General features: G+C 36.8%; 2 protein-coding genes across 9 annotated transcripts in view; one reads left to right on the top strand and one right to left on the bottom strand.

Moving 5' to 3' along the window:
- Window positions 1-19,093, bottom strand: part of GRM3 (glutamate metabotropic receptor 3) — a 229,105-nt gene that overhangs the window by 23,110 nt on the left and 186,902 nt on the right. For both annotated transcript variants that reach the window (XM_003896380.5, XM_017956995.3), the window contains one exon: window positions 2,172-3,238. In XM_003896380.5, coding sequence (XP_003896429.1) covers window positions 2,172-3,238 — 1,067 coding nt within the window. The remainder of the gene's footprint in view (window positions 1-2,171; window positions 3,239-19,093) is intronic.
- KIAA1324L (KIAA1324 like) overlaps window positions 1-19,093 on the top strand; it is a 276,854-nt gene that overhangs the window by 222,322 nt on the left and 35,439 nt on the right. The window lies entirely within an intron of this gene.

Genomic DNA, 19,093 nt, shown 5'->3' with positions numbered 1-19,093 from the left:
CAGTTGATTAAATACGCAGCCAAATTTGAAAAACACTACATTGGAGGCTTCCGTCTACCTTTCTCATTTCTTTTGTAAACTTAGGATTGGTATTATTTGTGAGGCTTCAGATCATCTTAGCGTCGCTGGATGCCTTAATTATCATGGACCTTAAAAAACTCTATTCCACAACCTCTATCCCATTTCATTTGCCTTATGACTTCTTCTATGTGGTGAAAGCTCTGGTGTCTTCAGCTAATTCCATTCAGTCCGTTGTTCTACTCTATTGCTATCATGTAAAGAAGAAAGTCATTTTTTTGTATGTCTTAGAAGTAAATGCTAATTCACTGAATAAAATTAAATTTTTATAATGTTATTTATTCTCAGTAGTATTTTCTGCTTTGTCATTTTTTTAACCAGCTCTTTTGAGAATTAAGAATTTCAAATCATATGTCCAGGACAAAATAATTAGTATTATAACTATTTTGCCATCCCAGTACTCCAAATCATGTCTGCTAAGACTGGCTTCCTAAAAACTTAAAAAAAAAAATCATGCAGATCTATGGGACTAGATGTATATATAAAGGCAAAAGATAGAGATGGGGCATTACAATACATTAACTATAGTTCTCCATGTTAATCCCCAAATTCTAACACTCCAACTCCCCTGTGGTGCATATACTCTGCTCTTTGACTTTGCTGATCCAGCTCTGATGTTTCTTCTTCTTAAAATTTTCCAAAATTTTTATAGGTAGTCTTGCCCCACAACATTGAACTTATGTTCTTCGTCATTATTGTTCATCCCTTAACGTAGCCCATAGGTTTCAGTCACATGGTTGTGAATAACTTAGAGCGATTAGACACAGTATAATTTGCCAACATCTTGATCCCATGCTTTAAACAGATTTGCCATTTTTTTTAACAAAAGTATTTGTCTATTTTAATTGGCAAATGACAATTGTATACATTTATGTACAGCATGATGTTTTAAAATATGTATGTATTGTGGAATGGGTAAATGGAGCTAATTAACATATGCATTATTTCACGTACTTACCATTTTTTATGGTAAGAGCTCTTAAAAATGGACCCTCAGTGATTTTCAAGAATACAATGTAGTCACCATGTTATACAACAGACCTCCTGAATTATTCTTCCTATCTAACTGAAATTTTATATCCACTCTGTCTTCTTTTTGGGCTGCAATTTTCTAGATTTTGGCAATGTAGGAATTGCTGGTAAACAACAGATTTGAGGATTTTTACAACCAATGGAGGCAATTCATTTTGTGAAATCATGGTGCAGCAAGTAAACCATTATGTTTCTGGAAAACTTTAATCTCTGACAATTTAAGAAACATAGAGAATAAAAAACAAATGCCTGAAGAGAGAAACATTCTTATACCCACTCATTGTAAGATACTGAAATCAGAATTATAAAATGCTACATTTTATGTAGCATTTTAACAATTTGGAATATTATAATGGAATGATGAAGTTTCTTTCAAAAGAGATAGTAATTATAAGGGAGCCCAGAAATTTGAACTGTATATTACTAATAATGTATTAATTAACATTAATTAGGTTACCTGGATATGCACAGTAAAGTTTTTAACTATTTAAAGAAAAATATACATGTATATATAACTAAAGCTATAGAAAAGACATAGCAAATTAACATTGTATTTTAATCTGTTTTAGAGAAGTAATGAAGCATGAGTGAAAGTTTCTATCTTTAAACTTATGCTGGCTTAATGTTGCAAGTATATTTTAATTTACAGATTGATCCATGGTAGCCAAGTCCTCCTATATCTAATTTAAAGTATTCTCAAATAGATTCACAATTAGATTCTTAGTTTAAGTCTTATTCTATTGTCAATCACTTTTTAAGTTTAATTAATATTATGTGTACGTGTATTACATTTTATATCCCACTAGATTATACATTGAGTAAATGTCCATATCATTTATATTTATCTTCCCCTCTGTGCCTAGCACAGTGCTCTGTGGTAGGTATGAATTAAATGCTCTCTACATGTAGAATTAATTTTAACATATAATATACAGGCTCATCATGGCATTTGAAATTACCCAACTCGTTGAGATGAAATAAAAGGAGTCTATTTTAAATACTACACAAGAAACACTGGCAGGAGAAAGAACAAGAAAAATAAGAAACAATCAAAGACTTACTCTGTAGTCACTTGATGTCACATAAAATATAGGGAGGAAGGCCAACCAGATGATGCACGTGGTATACATGGTAAAACCTATGAACTTAGCTTCGTTGAAATTTTCTGGGCACTTCCGCGTTTTGAAGGCATACACAGTGCATAAGATCACCAGGATCACATCGTAGGTAAGAGAGATCAACATGCTGGAATCTTTGACATTGCATTTTAGGATGACTGTTTCCCGCTTCTCTGCAAGGGTATACCTCCTGGTGCCTGGGGCCTCCAGGATGAGCCACACAGACACCATCACAATTTGCACAAGGATCAAACCCAGGCAGATGAAAACCTGAGAACTGGGGCTGATGAATTTTGGCCTCTGAGCGCCATTCTTGACCCCATCGAAGATGCGGGCAATGCAGTTTGTCTTGGTCAGCAGGGCTGAGTAACAGATAGCGAAGGAACTCCCCAGCCCAAGTCGGCGCAATGCACAGATGACTGGTGATGGCTTGGCAATGAAGAAGAATGTCATGCAGTATGACAGGCCAACCCCAAACAATAAGATGTAGCAGAGTTCTCGGCCCGATGCTTTGACCAAGGGTGTGTTGTTGTGCTTGATAAAAACAGTTATAACCATGCATGTACACATAAAACCCAGACAGGCAATGGTGACTGGGCCAATGGCCCAGGCGTCTTCCCACCTGATGTAGTCCTCAGGAAGGTCATAGCATCCAGTTAGGTCGGCAGTGGGCCACTGCCCAGGCCCACAATCCATACAGGTAAATTCATCAGCCAGGTATTCGTAGGATTCACAGGGGATGCAAATCCAGCAGCAGACATCCCCTGGTTGCATATTCTTCATTTCATTGGGGGCACAGGGGTCACTGCACTGGGAAGTGGGGACTGAGTTCCGGGACCAGTGGATAGAGTTGACATCTAGCGATAAGGTTTCCGCCCAGTGACCAACTTTCAAGTAGGAATACTTTCCACCTACATTTTGGAAATTGAACACGTTGTATCGCCCCATTCCATCTCCAAAAGTGTCAAACTTGACTATGCTATCTGCATCTTTATTTGGGTTGAATGGAGCTGTGATATGTAAAGTGAAAGAAAAAAAAGAACACTTGTTTAGGTGTCTTATGTGTGATAGTCAATTACTTTATGTCATACACTGAAATAACAGGAAATGGAGATTCAAGGCTGAAATAATTTATCAGTTACCGTTGAAAGTTACACTTCAAAAGCTACTAAAGTGCTCATGCATTCATAAATTCATTCACTTACCATTACTGAGTGTCAAAGGGTGCCAAGTACCAGTGATAATCATGAATACAGTACAATGCTTATTATGTAACAGTGGGATTTACAAACATGTGGTCATATGTTTTATGGTGGGCATGTATCCTCTTCTTGAAAGACTTCATGACAAGAATTGGACAAAACATTGTGTCTCATTCTTATTACATATTTATCTATATACAGCCAATAAAATGTTTCCCATCTTAAATATTTTCATGAGAACATAAAACAGGAAGAATTTTTCTCCTTCAAAATAAAGAACATTTTTTCATTACAGATGCATGGTATGATTCTTTTCAAGTTCAGATGATTCATAAAGAAAAAAAATTAAACTACCTATCATACTTCAACTCAATAGTTTAATATTTTGGATATTAAATTTAATATTGACATTAATTCTGACTACATATATGCATGTGTCTATATACAGCATGCTCATATTCACACAAATACATACAACCTAGCTGTATGTAGAATCTAGGTAAGCAGACTTTGAAATTTCCTAAGTGAACAGGGTCAGTAGCACTCAGTCAAATGGGTCACCCGCAACCCTGTCTCTTTCTTACAGCATTCTGCAAGTCCCTAAGAGCAGAAGCTCTCTGAGCATACATGCTTCCTCTCTTCCAGCTGCTGCTCATCATGTCTGTCTTGCCAACATAAACCACCCCTCTGATCACCCATTTCTGTGCCATGTATTCTGTTCTACTACTGTGTGCTTCTATTTCACTGCCGATCTTTACTCTTTTCTTAGAATTAGAAGACGAATGTTGCTGATACCTATGTGATACATAGAGAAACTCTATTACTCATGGTAGGCTTGCCTGTGTTGGTAAATGGACCCCAAACTGTTTATTTCTCCCTCATGTAGCAGTCTAAGATTTTGGTTGCTGGGTGTCTGTCCTTCACATCGTGATTCAAAAACCAAGATTCCTTCCATCTTGAAGCTGTACCACTGCTTAGGAAAGCTGTGCCACTGCCTAGGCCCTCCTCTTCGTCAGCATCCACCCAGCAGAAGGAGAAAGAGAGTATAAAGAAGGTATGGCACATATTTCCATTCATACTGCATTGATTAGAAATTAGCCACAAGGACACACTCAACCTTAAAAGAGGCTGTAAAATGTAGTTTAGCTAATGTGCTCAGCTACTTCTGTACTGTGGAAAAAGAGACTGGAATTTAGAGGATGCTGCAGTGTCTGACCCTGTGAGTATTGGCTGTCTTTGTTGCCTCCCCTGTGAGCTTCATTCCACCTTCTCTGAGGTTCAGGCTGCTCTCGTTTATAGGGAAACAACGTCCAGGAAACACTGTTTAGGGAAAACTGGATCCAGTTATTGTATGTGGTAAAATGATCCTTCAATGAATTACTTGGGCTCTTGGTAAAAGAGGACTTTATATTTTGCAAAATAGCCCTCTCTTGTCTGAAGGATATAGGTGCCCCTAGAGGGCTGGGTTGGGTAGTTTACAATAAAACCTCATACCAGTTCTGTTAGAAATATACTATGCCAAATTTATTATTCACTTGTTGTTATTTATTTCTTTGTAGTGTTCTTGTTATCTCACCCTGCAATTTGACTTTACCAACCTCCACTTCCTTTCTGCCACATTTCACAAACCCATCACATATATCTGTTTCTGTCTGTACTCTAGTTGTGAATTGGTTTCAAGTTAATTGTAAGAAAGGGTGATGTAGTAGTTGAGTGTGTAGTTTTGGGGTTAGATGGATTTTGTGTGATTCTTGTTTCTGTCTTTTAATAATTGTGTGTCCTTCAGCAAGGACCTTTCTGACTCTGTTTCCTAATTTTCAAATTGGGAATAAGAGTTCTATTGAAGATTTGATGAGATAAATCCCATAACATGTTAAGCGCAATGCCTGGCACACAGTAAGCACTTAACATATATGTTAGTGATAATGAATATAAAAATAATAAAAAGAACTTCATAGAAAAGGAAAGCTGCTTATAAAAGTGAGACCTACTGAGGGACAGGGAGGGAGAAGATGGGAGGAGGGAGATGTTATTCAATTCTACCTACTGCTTTATCCAGACCTCACTTCTGACCCAATCCAGACCCTGCTCCTCCATCCTTTTCCCCATTAGTAAGCGTGATTATACTTAGCTATTGTTTTGTAATGTATATTTGCAGTGAAATATTGAGAATTTTTTAAAAAATTAATATCTTTTAATAAAGTATCTTCATTTTCGATAGCTATATACTATTACCTTGTACATAAGTACTGAGCTACTTAAATATTCTTATAGTTTTAACATTTAGGTTGTTTCTAAGGTTTTCCCTTTATAAACCTCATTATCTAGTTATTTACTTAGAGCACATTCATAGAAGAAAAACTGTTGGGTCAAAGCGTAGGTTCTTTAAAAATTTAGCTACAGAGTACCGGCTTGCCAAGGAAAGGTGTTTTTTGTTTGTTGTTTGTTTTGTTTTGTTTTACTAACTAATACTCCCATGAACATTGTATGGGAATGTGCATTCTCCACAATCTTACTAACCTTGAGTATTTTTGTCTTTTTAATAATTGACAAACTGATAGGAAACATACCTTATTTTAATCTGTATTTATTTCTTTGACTTTTAAAGGGTCTGGTTATGTTTTAATATTTTTAAAAATTATACATATTTATTTTGTGAATTTCTGGTTCACACATTCTTCACTGTTTTCTCTTGGGGTGTTCATATATTTTAAAAAATTAATATGTAGGCCAGGTACGGTGGCTCACATCTGTTATCCCAGCACTTTGGGAGGCTGAGATCGGTGGATCGCTTGAGCTTAGGAGTTCAGGACCAGCCTGGGCAATGTGATGAAACCTCTTCTCTACCAAAAATACAAAAAATTAGTGGGGTGTAGTGGCACATGCCTGTGGTCCCAGCTACTCAGGAGGCTGAGGTGGGAGGATTACTTAAGCCTGGCAGGCAGAGGTTGCAGTGAGCCAGGATTGTGTCACTGTACTCCAATCTGGGTGACAGAGTGAGATCCCATCTCAAAATTAAAAAAAAAAAAAATTAAGAGTTGTATATAAACTGAACATATTAACTGCTTGGCATATATGTACATATATGTTGGAAAGATTCTTCTAACTTTGTGCTTTTTCCCAGATTGCTAAAATCTTAGGTAACTGATTCTATCGATCTCTTTCTTATAACTACCAGTTTACTTATCAGTTCAAAAAATCCTTTCCTACTCCAAGATTATTAAAATATTTATCTAAACTTTTTTCTATTACTTTTATTGCTTTTTTTATATTGAAAAATTTAATGCACTTCAAATTTAAAGAATGAGTTAGGATTTCAATTCATTTTTTCTCAAATGGCTAACAATTTAAATACTAAATAAAATATAGTATAACTTTTAAAATGTATATTACCATACAATAATTTATAAGTGAAAATTATAAAGTACTAAATAAGTTAATCATTTTCCACTGATTTATAATACTTGTCATATATTAAATTCCCTGATACTCAAATCTTTATACTATTTGTTGTTTCTCTTGGTCTCTTTCCACAGTTGTATGGTCATTTTACAACTACCACAGCATTATACTAAATTTTAGTATTGGTTAGGACAAGTGAACATAGGAGTTGAAACATTATTACTGTATTTTCAGGTATAGTGATCAATATCAGAATTCTCATGTCACATAAAACTAACTTTCTTTAATCTATGACTAGAGAAAGTTAATTAAGAATTTTAGGAACTCCTTTCATATGTTACAAATAAGAAAAATGTTGAATATTTTAACTTATTTTATATCAGATGTAAGAATAAGAACCCTCAGGTTCTCACTGTGTTACTAATTTAATTACTCTCAAGTATGCACCCAACCTCCACCAATGGTCAGTTGATGTTATTAGATAGTTTCTGGAAAACACTTCTAAAGGAATATGTTTTTTATCTTTAAATATTTCACTGTTCTCATAGAAATTTTTGAATATAAAGTTCTTAAAATTAGTATATTTAACAAACAATAAAACTGATTGAAAGAGACTAAAACAACCAGAAAACTTAAAAAAAAAATGGAGAAAGCAGAGCAATGCAGGATGTGAAAGTCAAAGTCTTCAAAACACTAATATGCTCAAGAGAGATAAGTGAAGGTATTGCATCCATGAGATAGGCACAAAATATCCTTAAAAATGAATATTCAGAGAACAAGAATGAGCTTTTGGAAGGGAAATAGCAGATATAGAAATTTAATATAAAGACTGAAAGATAAATTTGAGAAAAATCTCAAAGTTTGACCAAAATGCTGTGATGGCAAGAAGAAAATATAACAGGAAAAGAATTACTCTGTGGAATGTCAATTTGTAACCAACAAAAGTTTTAGAAAGAGAAAATAGAGGGTGAACATTACTGAAAGGCAAATAAACACCAGTGAAGAGTAGACTTGGCTTAGGAAAGGGTAAAGCAAGAAACTTTTCTGATTTGTTGTAAGTGTGTTATATTCATGTAAAAACTACATACGTGTATTATTTTGATAAAACACTAGTCCCAGCTACTCGGGAGGCTGAGGCAGGAGAATGGCGTGAACCCAGAAGGCAGAGCTTGCAGTGAACCGAGATCACGCCACTGCACTCCAGCCTGGGCAACAGAGCAAGACTCTGTCTCAAAAAAAAAAAAAGAAAGAAAGAAAGGAAGAAATTATAAAGTTAAATAATATAAGAATTAAGCAAGGTCAGGCAGAGTAGCTTTAAAGTAAATAAATTACAAAAATAATGCTGCAAATATTGGAACAACTGCTTGAAAAGTGGGTGGTGAATAAACAAATGCTACTTTTGGTATAATTTAATTTTTTTAATACATTTACCTTTTATTAAATTTGTTTTGTAAAATGTGTAAAATATGTAACAAAATTCAGTCTAGTTTCTAAATCCTTCAAACACATAAAACAAATTACTTCAAACGCATACATTACAAATTCTAAACAAAAAAAAAATCCATTTTTCAGAAGAAATGCCCTGCTCCTTGGCTTGTAATAAAGATCCTTAGGTTGCTGTGTCTGTACTAGAATGAGAAAGAATGAAATAAGAACCAAGAAGAAAAAGGTGAACCACAAATATTCCACGTGTGAGAAAAAATCCTGTTCTTGAATAGTTATTCTGAATGCAATGGCAATATTGACTTGGGTAATGAGGAGGCAAGTAAGAAAAGCAAGCTCTTAGGTGCTGCTGGAGTGGCTTCAAGTGGCAGAGAGCTTGAAGCTCTAGTGTATTGATGCTGTTGCCTTCCTGGTGCATTTAGAGTTGCCTCTAAGTCAAATGACTCACTAGGAAAATAGAACCCAGTTAACCAAAACCATGATTCTCCAGCAATCAGCCGTATAGTTCTTTAGTGTGAAGAAACTTATTTGCTGTTTCTCAAGTTAAGTCTCACCATGGGAGTAAGCATCATTAGAAACGGAAAAATATATCACTTCACCTTTCATTGGTGTTGCAACAGCATGAAAGAACCCAAACTGGAAGGAGAAAAAAAAGAACAACCAGAAAGATGGAAGAATTTTTTATAAAGACTTAAACAACCTTCTCCAAAATCTAATTTCAAGCTCCTTGTCACTCGGGTGCTTCAAAATCAGGTCTCCACTTTCCGAAGGAGTCAGATGTGGCCTTGGGTCAGGAGAATCGTTTCTCAGGTTAGCTCATTATCCAATTAGTTCTGACCCGTTTCAAATGGGAACTTGGCTTGAATACCAAGGTGACCAATCCTCCTAGGAATCATTTCATAGAGAGTCAGCAAGTCTATACCTTAAAAATATCATAGGTCAATGGCAGGAGGAAATTAAATTCATTCTTTATTTTTTTCTTCTCAGACAGAAGTCCAATTAAGGTAAGAGAATAGTGTGACTCTTGGCCTTCAGTAAAGGGAATATTACCTCCACTACTTGGATTCACATTCATAAACACTGATAAAGATTGCAAAAGCTACTAGCAGTGACCAGGCACAGTGGCTGACTCCTATAATCCCAGCACTTTGGGAGGCTGAGGCAGGCGGATCACTTGAGTTAGAGATCAGCCTGGCCAAAATGGTGAAGTCCCCATCTCTACTAAAAATACAAAATATTACCTGGGTGTGGTGGCATGCCTATAGTCCCAGCTGCTCAGGAAGCTGAGGCAGGAGAATCTCTTGAACCCGGGAGGCATAGGTTGCAGTGAGCTGAGATCACGTCTTTGCACTCCAGCCTGGGCAACAAGAGCAAAACTCCAACTCAAAAAAAAAAAAAAAAAAAAAGCTACAAGCAGGAACATGGCTTCAGTTTTACAACCAGGGCCTTACTAATGTTTCTGTGAACTAATCTGATGAATCAGAATTAAGATATAGGTGAAAGACAGTGTCATCTCCCTGAAAAGACTGTGTTAGAAGTCAAGAGGCAAGGAAATCAAAATCCTTCGGTTAGAGCAAACAAAATCTTTTACAAACTTCATGCAGCAAGAAGATAGGAAAGAATAAGAATGAATCCCTGGCCGTCGGTAATTAGTTTACTTACTGATTAGGAACAAAATCACCGAAGCATTTCTCACAGTCATCAACTGAGTGTAACAGCTGGGACAAAGCACGACTTAGATGTCTTCGTTGCTCAGACTTATGTGTGGAAAACACTCAGTAAATACCTAACATGCCACAGTGAAAGTGAATGTTTGAGAAAAGATACTGAAATAGCTTTTTTTCTTTTCTTTTCTTTTTTTTCTTTCTTTTTTTTTTTTTTTTTTTACGGTGCTATGACTTTTGCAGAGGACTCTCTTCAGTTCCCCTGAAATGTTAGCATGGCTAGTCTTCATTATAGATTTTACTGGTTTTCCTTTCTATATTCTACATATTATTGTTGAAATTGTCAATACTCCAGGCAACTCAGGAACAATCTACTCTCAGACTAAGAATGAAGAATGGGGAGGTAGGGGCATAGGGAAAATAGAAATGAGTGGGAATTATGAAGATTCCAATCCTCCTACCCGCAATTCAGGGGACAGGGCTAACTTGATTTATTTGAGCTGAAAGTCCATAGTGGTCATTGAATCTTTGCTTAGGGACCTTCTTTAATGTGAACTACAGATACTATCACATTTTTTTCATACCTTCTTTTCCCCAACTCTTGCCCTCTTCATTACGCAGTGTACTGCTTTTCTCTCATCTGCTCTAATAAGTGTTTAGATTTTTAAAAATTTTCATTGAATTTTAATGCATACTGAAAAAGTATTTTGAAAAAGTGGATTATTATCATGAAGTGAACACACACATGTAACATTGTGACTGTTAAGAAACAGACCATTACCAGTTCGCTTGTTCCTGTCCCTATCATTCCACCCTTCCTCAGCCCCAAAGGCAATCACCATCTTACTTGCTACAACCGTTGTATTAGTTAGGGCTGCCATAACGAAGTACCACAAACTGGGTGACTTGAAATGACAGAGATTCTGAAATGACAGATTTATTGTGTCATAGTCTGCCTGAAATCAAGGTGTCAGCAAGGTTGGTTTCTTCTGCGGGCTGTGAGAGAGAATCTCTCCCATGCCTCTCTCTTAGCTCCTGGTGGTATGCCAGGACTCTTTGGTGTTCCTTGGCTTGTTAATGCATTACTCTGATCTTCCACATTCACACAGTGTTCTCCCTGTGTCTCTGTGTTTATCTTTTCCCTTTTTGTAAGAACACCAGCCATATTGGACTGGGGCCCATGCTAATGACTTTATTTTAATTTGGTTACCTCTATAAGCACTATTTCCAAATAAGGTCACATTGTGAGATACTAGGGTTATGACTTCAAAGTATCTGTTTTTGGGGAACACAATTCAACCCATAACAACCACAAACTATTTTGCCTGATATTGAGCTTCATATTAATGTAGGTGTGTATTGTTTTGTCTCTAACATCTTTTACTCAAAATTAAGTTTTATGAAATTCAGTCACATAGTGATGAGGTCTAGTTTATTTTTATTGATGCATAGTAGTCTATCATATGATGGGCCACAACTTAGCCATTCTTTTGTTGATGAACTTTTAAAAAAATTTTTTCTTTCAATTTTTAGCTTATATAAACAATGTCTTTAGCTGGGTTATTCTAGAAGCAAACCCCAAGACTAAATTTGAGTTTGAGTAGTTGATTTGGGAGGTTATAGGGCAATGGAGAAATAAGACAAATAGGAATGAATCCAATACAGGATGTGTCAATGACCAAGTTACTGCTGAGGGCAAGTGGGTCTCAGCCTCACTGGGGCCCTGTGGGAGACAGTGGAATGGAAATTGGGAAATAAAACCCCAACTTACTCATCAGCTCGGATGGGACAACTCTCATTTGTCATTGGCTTGTGGTGGAGTGGTAACTTCATGGCATTTTTGGTCTGTTCTCTATAGGCAGAGCCTGTCAGACCAGACAGAGCTCTCTGGCAGAGTCACAGACGCTTCTATTGAGAAGCTATTGGCATGTCTGAGAATAGTGAGTGGTAAGAAGATACACGTGAAGCACTGACAGCATTTTCTACATGCTACCTTGAAGATTCTTGTGTATAAATTTTGGGACATACATATATAAGCATAGTTCATTTTATTGTACTTTGCTTTATTGTGCTTCACAGATATTACTTTTTTGTTTTGTTTTACAAATTGGAAGTTTGTAGCAACGCTGCATCCAGCAAGTCTATCAGCACCATTTTTCCAACAGCATGTGCTTACTTCATGCGTCTGTGTCACTTTCTGGCAACTCCTCTTGCAATATTTCAACTTTTTCATTATTATTATATCTGTAATGGTGATCTGTGATCAGCGATCTTTGATGCTATTATTTAAATGTTTTCAGGTGCCAGATCAGATGGTGATCTTAATAAATGTTGTGATTGCTGATTCTGATTGCTTCACTGACTGGCCATTCCCCTATCTCTCTCCCTCGCCTCAGGCCTCCTATTCCCTGAGACACAACAATATTTACATTAGGCCAGTTAATGACCTTATGATGGTCTATAAGTGTTCAAGTGAAAAAAAGAATCGCTTAAAGTCAAAAGCTAGAGAGGAGTAAGCTTAGTCATGAAGGCATGTGGAAAGCTGAGACAGGCTCAAAAGTAGCCCTCTTGTACCAGTTAAGCAAGTTGTGAATGCAAAAGAAAAGTTATTGAAGGAAATTAAAAGTGCAACTCCAGCAAACACACAAATGGTAAGAAAGTGAAAGAGTCTTATTGCTGATATGGAGAAAGTTTTACTTGTATGGATAGAAGATCAAATCAGACACAAGATTCCCTTAAACCAAAGCCTATTCCAGCTCAAGGTCCTAATTATCTTCAATTACTTGAAACCTGAGAGAGGTGAGGGACCTGCAGAAGAAAAAGCTAGGAGAGGATGGTTCATAAGACTTTGAGGGGCCCAAGACTTCAGTGGAGGAAGTCACTGCAGATGAGGTGGAAATAGCAAAAACCAGAATTAGAAGTGGAGCCTGAAGATGTGGCTGAATTGCTGCAAACTAAATGATCAAACTAAAACAGATGAGGGGATGCTTTTTATGGATGAGCATAGAAAGTGGTTTCATGAGATAGAATCCACACCTGGCGAAGAAACTGTGAACATTGTTGAAATGACAAGAGGATTTAGAATATTACATAAACTTAGTTGATAAAGCAGTGGCAGGATTTGAGAGAATTGACTCCAATTTTGAAAGTTCTATTGTGGGTAAAATGCTATCAAACAGTATCACACGCTACAGAGAAATCTTTTGCAAAAGGAAGATTCAATTATTGTGGCACACTTCATTGTTTTCTTATTTTCAGAAACTGCCACAGTCAACTCAGTCTTCAGCAACCACCACCCTAATCAGTGAGCAGCCATCAACACTGAGGCAAGACCGTCCATCAGCAAAAAAAGTATGGGCTTGCTAAAGGCTGAGATGATTGTTAGCATTTTTTAGCAATGAAGTACTGTTAAATTAAGGCATATACATTGTTTTTAATACATAATGCTACTGTACACTTAATAAACTACAGTATAGTGTAAATATAACTTTTATATGCACTGGAAACCAAAACATTTATGTAACTTTCTTTATTGTGAATTTTGCTTTATTTCAATGGCCTAGAACTGAATTTAAAATATTTCTGAAATATGCCTGTATGTGTATGTGCACAAGTGTGTATATGTGTATATAGTGTGTATGTATTTGTATATAATAGTAAAATTGTATGTTTCAGTTGCTTCATATGCTTAATATTGATGTCATTTAATTTTAGATATTTGAGTGAAAACGTACTGGTATCTCATTGTGATTTTTTTGGTAGTTAATTTGCATTCCCCAATGCCTAATAATATTGAGCACCTTTTCATAAGTCAATCAAATGTCTAGAAGTAGTCTTTTATAAAGTACCTTTTCCAGTCCACTTGTATTGAATTTTTCTTTTAAAAATTTGACAGTGGGTGTGGTGGCTCATACCTGTAATCCCAGCACTTTGGGAGGCGGAGACAGGCAGATCACCTGAGGTCAGGAGTTTGAGACCAGACTGGCCAACATAGTGAAACCTCGTCTCTACTAAAAATACTAAAATTAGCTGGGCATGGTGGTGGGCGCCTGTAAAAACAGCTACTGGGGAGGCTGGGGCAGGAGAATCACTTGAACGCGGGAGGCAGAGGTTGCAGTGAGCCAAGATCGGGCCATTGCACTCCAGCCTGGGGGACAAGAACGAAACTCTGTCTCAAAAAAAAAAAAAAAAAAGTGATTTATAGGAGTTTTTTGTATTTTCCAGATATGAGTAGTTTTCAGATATGTGTTGTGAATATCTACTCTGTGGCTTATCTTTTCACCTGCTTCTTAGTTTTGGCCAATAAACATAAATTCTAAAATTTAATGCCCAGTACAGTCTTTATTTTTAATGCCCCCAAATTCTTAATTTTAATGCCCATTTCCAATTTATGAATTATTTACTTTATGGCTAAGACTTTTAGCATTCCGTTTAAGAAATCTTTACCTATTCTAAGGTTATAAATACATAATTCTAAAATGTGAGGATTTCAGGTACTGAAAAACATTTCAGAAGAATATTGTATCTTTAAGGCATCAGCTCTCCTTTTGTGCTGACGTAGTATGCCGTGCGTTTGACCTTAAGGAAATGGACTATAATATGTTGGAAAAATATTCAGTGTGTGCCCATCTCTTTGCTATTCCTAAGCCTCTCCAGAACAGGGATGATGTCTCATTCAACTCTGTACTCTCATTAAGGAACACTGGACACATACTAGGCATTAACGCTTTCCTAAACAATTAGACTCATTAGAATCATCTCAGGAACTTAAAAATCATGCTGACACCTGAGTCATAATACAGGCCAATTAAATGTGAATCTTAAGGGCCTTGACACTTGTATATATTATTATGTAGCCAAGAGGGCGGGGGAATTGCAGCCTCTAGTGGGTGAGGCCAGGCATGTTGCTGAATATCCCACAATATGCAAGCCACACCCTCAGAACAAATACATATCTGGCCCAAAATGTCAACAGTGCTGAAGCTGAGAAACCTTGGTCTAGGGTAATAAATATTTGTATTTCTAGATATATTTTGAAAAGCTCAATCCTTTATGAAAATGGAAAATATCTATGCCTGATAAATTCCTTATGGTGTCACCATATTGAGGTTACTATTACCTAGTCTTGTTTTCTCACTATAGTCATTTCCAGCTTATACACTTCCTTCAGTATGTAGAGTCCTCTCCTTTCCCCGTTCATCAGCTGTTTCAGTTGCGTTTCACTCCTCCCAACTTACCCCAACAGTCACTACAGGCCCATTACACACAGATTTTCACAGTCTCCTTTTCTCCCCTTTTAAGAAACCAGTTACCCAGCTGCACATATCCTTCTCTTCAGTCACCTCTTAGGAAAGAAGCAAATTCTTGTCTGCAGCAGGAGCAGGAGATATATAGTCTTCCAGAGCTAACACATGAGCAAGAATATCTGTTATTAGTAAGAATTAAGTGAGGTCTGTATGCAAATTTTCTCCCTTTAAATTTCTATCCCCAGAACAAACCTGAGCACCCAAGAATACTATGTGACTTTGCAACCATCTTCAAAATTTTCCAATTTTGTGAAGAGAAATTGTGAATTCTGATGACCAATTTAATCTGTTCTCATTTTTTAATGTGACTGTCATATAGCACAGCATAGATTTTAAAATGTTTTAAAAAGGGGAAAAAAGGCTTTCTCCAAAGTTGGCTAGAAATGCATATCCATGACTTTTTAAAAAAGGCATAAGCGTCCCATTGTTCTATCCTTAAATCACTTTTCCACCTGCTGTGCTAAAGATCTAAGTGCCGCAGAAGAGTGAAACGTGATATGGACAGAAGGTGTGAAAATGACTGGGAAAATCCCATTCAGAGATGCTCTCAGAAGCCAACCGTGCAAACTATTAAAAAGTACTTGAAAATTCGTACCAGGGTTAATATTCTGAAGAATGCAATCACAGGATCAAGGATACTTAATAAAACGAGCTTTCCTATGTTTAAGCAAACAAAAGACTTCTTTATATAAAGAAGCAGAACAGCAAAATTTTATTCAGCCTTCAAGGATGAACTTTCCAAAGACAAGCACAGCAGCTAAGCATGCAGTAACTGAAATTTCCACGGGTAAGGCAAATTAATTTCTATTTTGTTGTTTTATGAATGCATGGACATGCATTTGACTTTCTGTGTAGTATCACGTAAAGAGAATACAAGGTAAAATAAATGACTTCTCCTGCCAGCATGCTGGTCTATTGTTAAGTTGTCATGTGTTTCCTAAGCCACTGTAGCATAGCTTAGTCTTCTGTCTTCACAGAAAAGGCTGCGTTATTGAACCACAAGATTTCAAGTGACCTTGTCAAATCTTCAAACATATCCACACATCGTTAAGAAATTCCAAAGCTACATCATCCTGAAAGGGTTTCTATTCCCCTGGAAATAATTAAGGTGATAAAATAAAATTTAAAAAGTTATGATTTAAAAAATGTTCTCCTCTTTTTCTCCCTTTTAATGTAAGGGTTAATTTACTTAGAATAAACCAAACACCACGTGTTCTCACTTATAAGTGGGAGCTAAACATTGAGTACACATGGACACAAAGAGGGGAACAAGAGACACCAGGGTCTACTAGAAGGTGGAGGGTGGGAGGAGGGTGAGGATGAAATTCAAAAAAATGAAAAGAATAAAAATTTTCTCCTCTTCACCATAATTTCTATTTTGAACTAATCTGAAAATAATGTTGTTAAGGTTATGATAAACTGGTTATTTTGTTCCTTTGTAGAAAATCTCCCTGGAAATTGATCAACCCCAGAAATCATTTTAGCTCATATGAGTCTCACTATTCCTCCAACTGTGCTCAATTAATATGATAGATAAAATTAACTTGGTTATAGTACCCGAATATAATACCATACGGGTAGCATATATATATATGCATATATATATATATATATATATATAACTTTGTTGCATAAATTTCCACGTTTCTCATATGATATTTTTACTGAAAAACCAGGAGATGGGGCATTGTTAACATCCAAAACTTCACCCACAGTCATCCTTGAAATAGATGGAGAAAGTTAGTAGTACATGTGAGAATTATGGTAATCATGTATCCAACTAGGTGTGTAATCATGAAGTAGACACAGTTATCTTTAAGGCTCTTCCACTTTCTTTCTTAGCCTACCTTGTTCCTGATGCCCACTTCTCTCTTGTAACTCCAAGCAAAACAAATTCTCATCAAAGTACTACATACTGTATATGTTATCCCTTTCAGGAACAGTCATATTAAAAGATATCATAGTCAAAGGACCATATAAAATGTAATCACAAATTAACTATTGATGATGGGATCTGATATCTCAGTGCAGAAAGAATTTTGGACAGGAGCTTTGTCTCGCTTTCCTAAAATGATATCTTTTGAAGAAGTAGGAATACTTTTGTTCTTAGATTAAGTTTTAGCCTCAGTCCCACGGAAAGGGAACTTTTGTTTCCTAACTTCCTTCTTTTCCCACCATCTTATTTTCCCTCCCCTCAGAGAAGCAGCAGGTCTGACTGGTGAATCTAACATTCACTGAACCTTCCTCCCTAATGGGCAGAATCATAGCTATTAAAAGATAAGGCAGGAGTTCTACCTTCACTGGCCGACTGACAGAGGAACTAACTTAGAACTGGCCTTGGTCATCTTCATGCACTCCTTTGCACTTCCAGTCTCCAGGCTATACAGACCGAGTGGGTCTTGCCTCAGCAGCTCTGCTCCTGCTCCAGGCTCTCTCTCCTCACTGCAACAGGTGGGGAAAGAAGATCTGCCATTCACTCCTCATACATAAGGACACCTGGGTAATTAGGCTTGAAATCTGCTCTAAGGATGCAGCCATTCAGACACAGGTTGTGGGAAACCAAAGCTTTCTTAGCTCCTGGCCTATGCTAGGGATCTAGCTGTCATATCAGAGAAGTCTTTTTAAGGGAGGGTGGTGGGAAAGATCAGGCATTAGCTCAGTTGTTAACAAGAAATGAAATTTGTTTCCTCTTGGCTATTGATCCTTACATGTTTAGAACCTGGGAAAAGAAAAGGAGAAAGTAGGATTTGGGCACTAAATCCTACCCCACAGCCCCCAGAGCGCACCACCCACCCCCCCCCCCCCCCCCCCAAAAAAAAAATACCTCACACAGCTAACCGCTGAATTTCTGTTAGTTCTAGCTAATAACATATCTTTCTAGAAAAGGGCAGAGAGCACTAAGGTCAGGGGGATGAGATCACTTTTCACTAATTTGAAAAGTGATTTAGTGGCAGCATTCAAATTTCAAGTTTGTTTTCTTTTAAATTGGAGTTGTGGGGCGTATGTACTAGGATTCGACAAAAGAAAAGTAGGGGTAGTAGAAAACAGAGAAGAGGAAAAAAAAGGGGACGAATCGCAGAGGGTGAGAGTGGGAATGGTGGATGCTGGCTTGTCCATCTTTGCCTCTCAACTAGATATTGATTGTTGCTATTATGCCAATTTTGGTTCTCATTACAAAACATATACAACATGAGCAGCACCTCAAATATGTCCAGAATATTGGCAGGTCTGTGTAATAGGAAGCCATTATTATTTCTATGGGCTATTGTGATAGCTTTGCAGCTGATTTTCTCTACCTAGTCTGTCCCCTTCTTTTCTGGTTCACAATTCTCTAAAAATGTCTAAGGTACCACAGATATCAGCATCCCATCACTTCACTGCATGAAGGTCTCAGTGGCTCTCCTGTTGCATTTAGTGATGTTAGCTGAAATTTCTGTCCTTAGGATAAAAATAAATGTTCTAAGAAAAGACAACAGTATAACAAGCTGGATTAACAAAGCTAAACAGTAACTTCGTTACTGAATAGGGGTTAGTTCTTAGACTATCTTCTTTGTGAGTCAGCTTTGAGGATCATCCAGAGATTGATATGGTATGTAGCCTTCCCCAATTTTTGGACTATCAAATTTTATTTTAATTGATTTACTTTTAAAAAAGAAATCTAACATGTACTATATTGGTGTATCATGGAACTACATCCTACATAATCAAGTATCACAAAATATGAATTTCACAGTCCCACACAATCTGGCCCACGTCCCATTCACCATTCATATCTCTCGCTCTATCCCTTTGCAATCCATGACAGAACCTAAGTGCCCCCTTCCTCTTTGCTCACATGCAACATGCAT

The sequence above is a fragment of the Papio anubis genome, chromosome 4 (assembly GCF_008728515.1).
Source record: "Papio anubis isolate 15944 chromosome 4, Panubis1.0, whole genome shotgun sequence".
NCBI lineage: Eukaryota > Metazoa > Chordata > Mammalia > Primates > Cercopithecidae > Papio > Papio anubis.
Note: the sequence above shows the minus strand (reverse complement) of the source record. Positions and strands in the feature narration are given on the sequence as shown.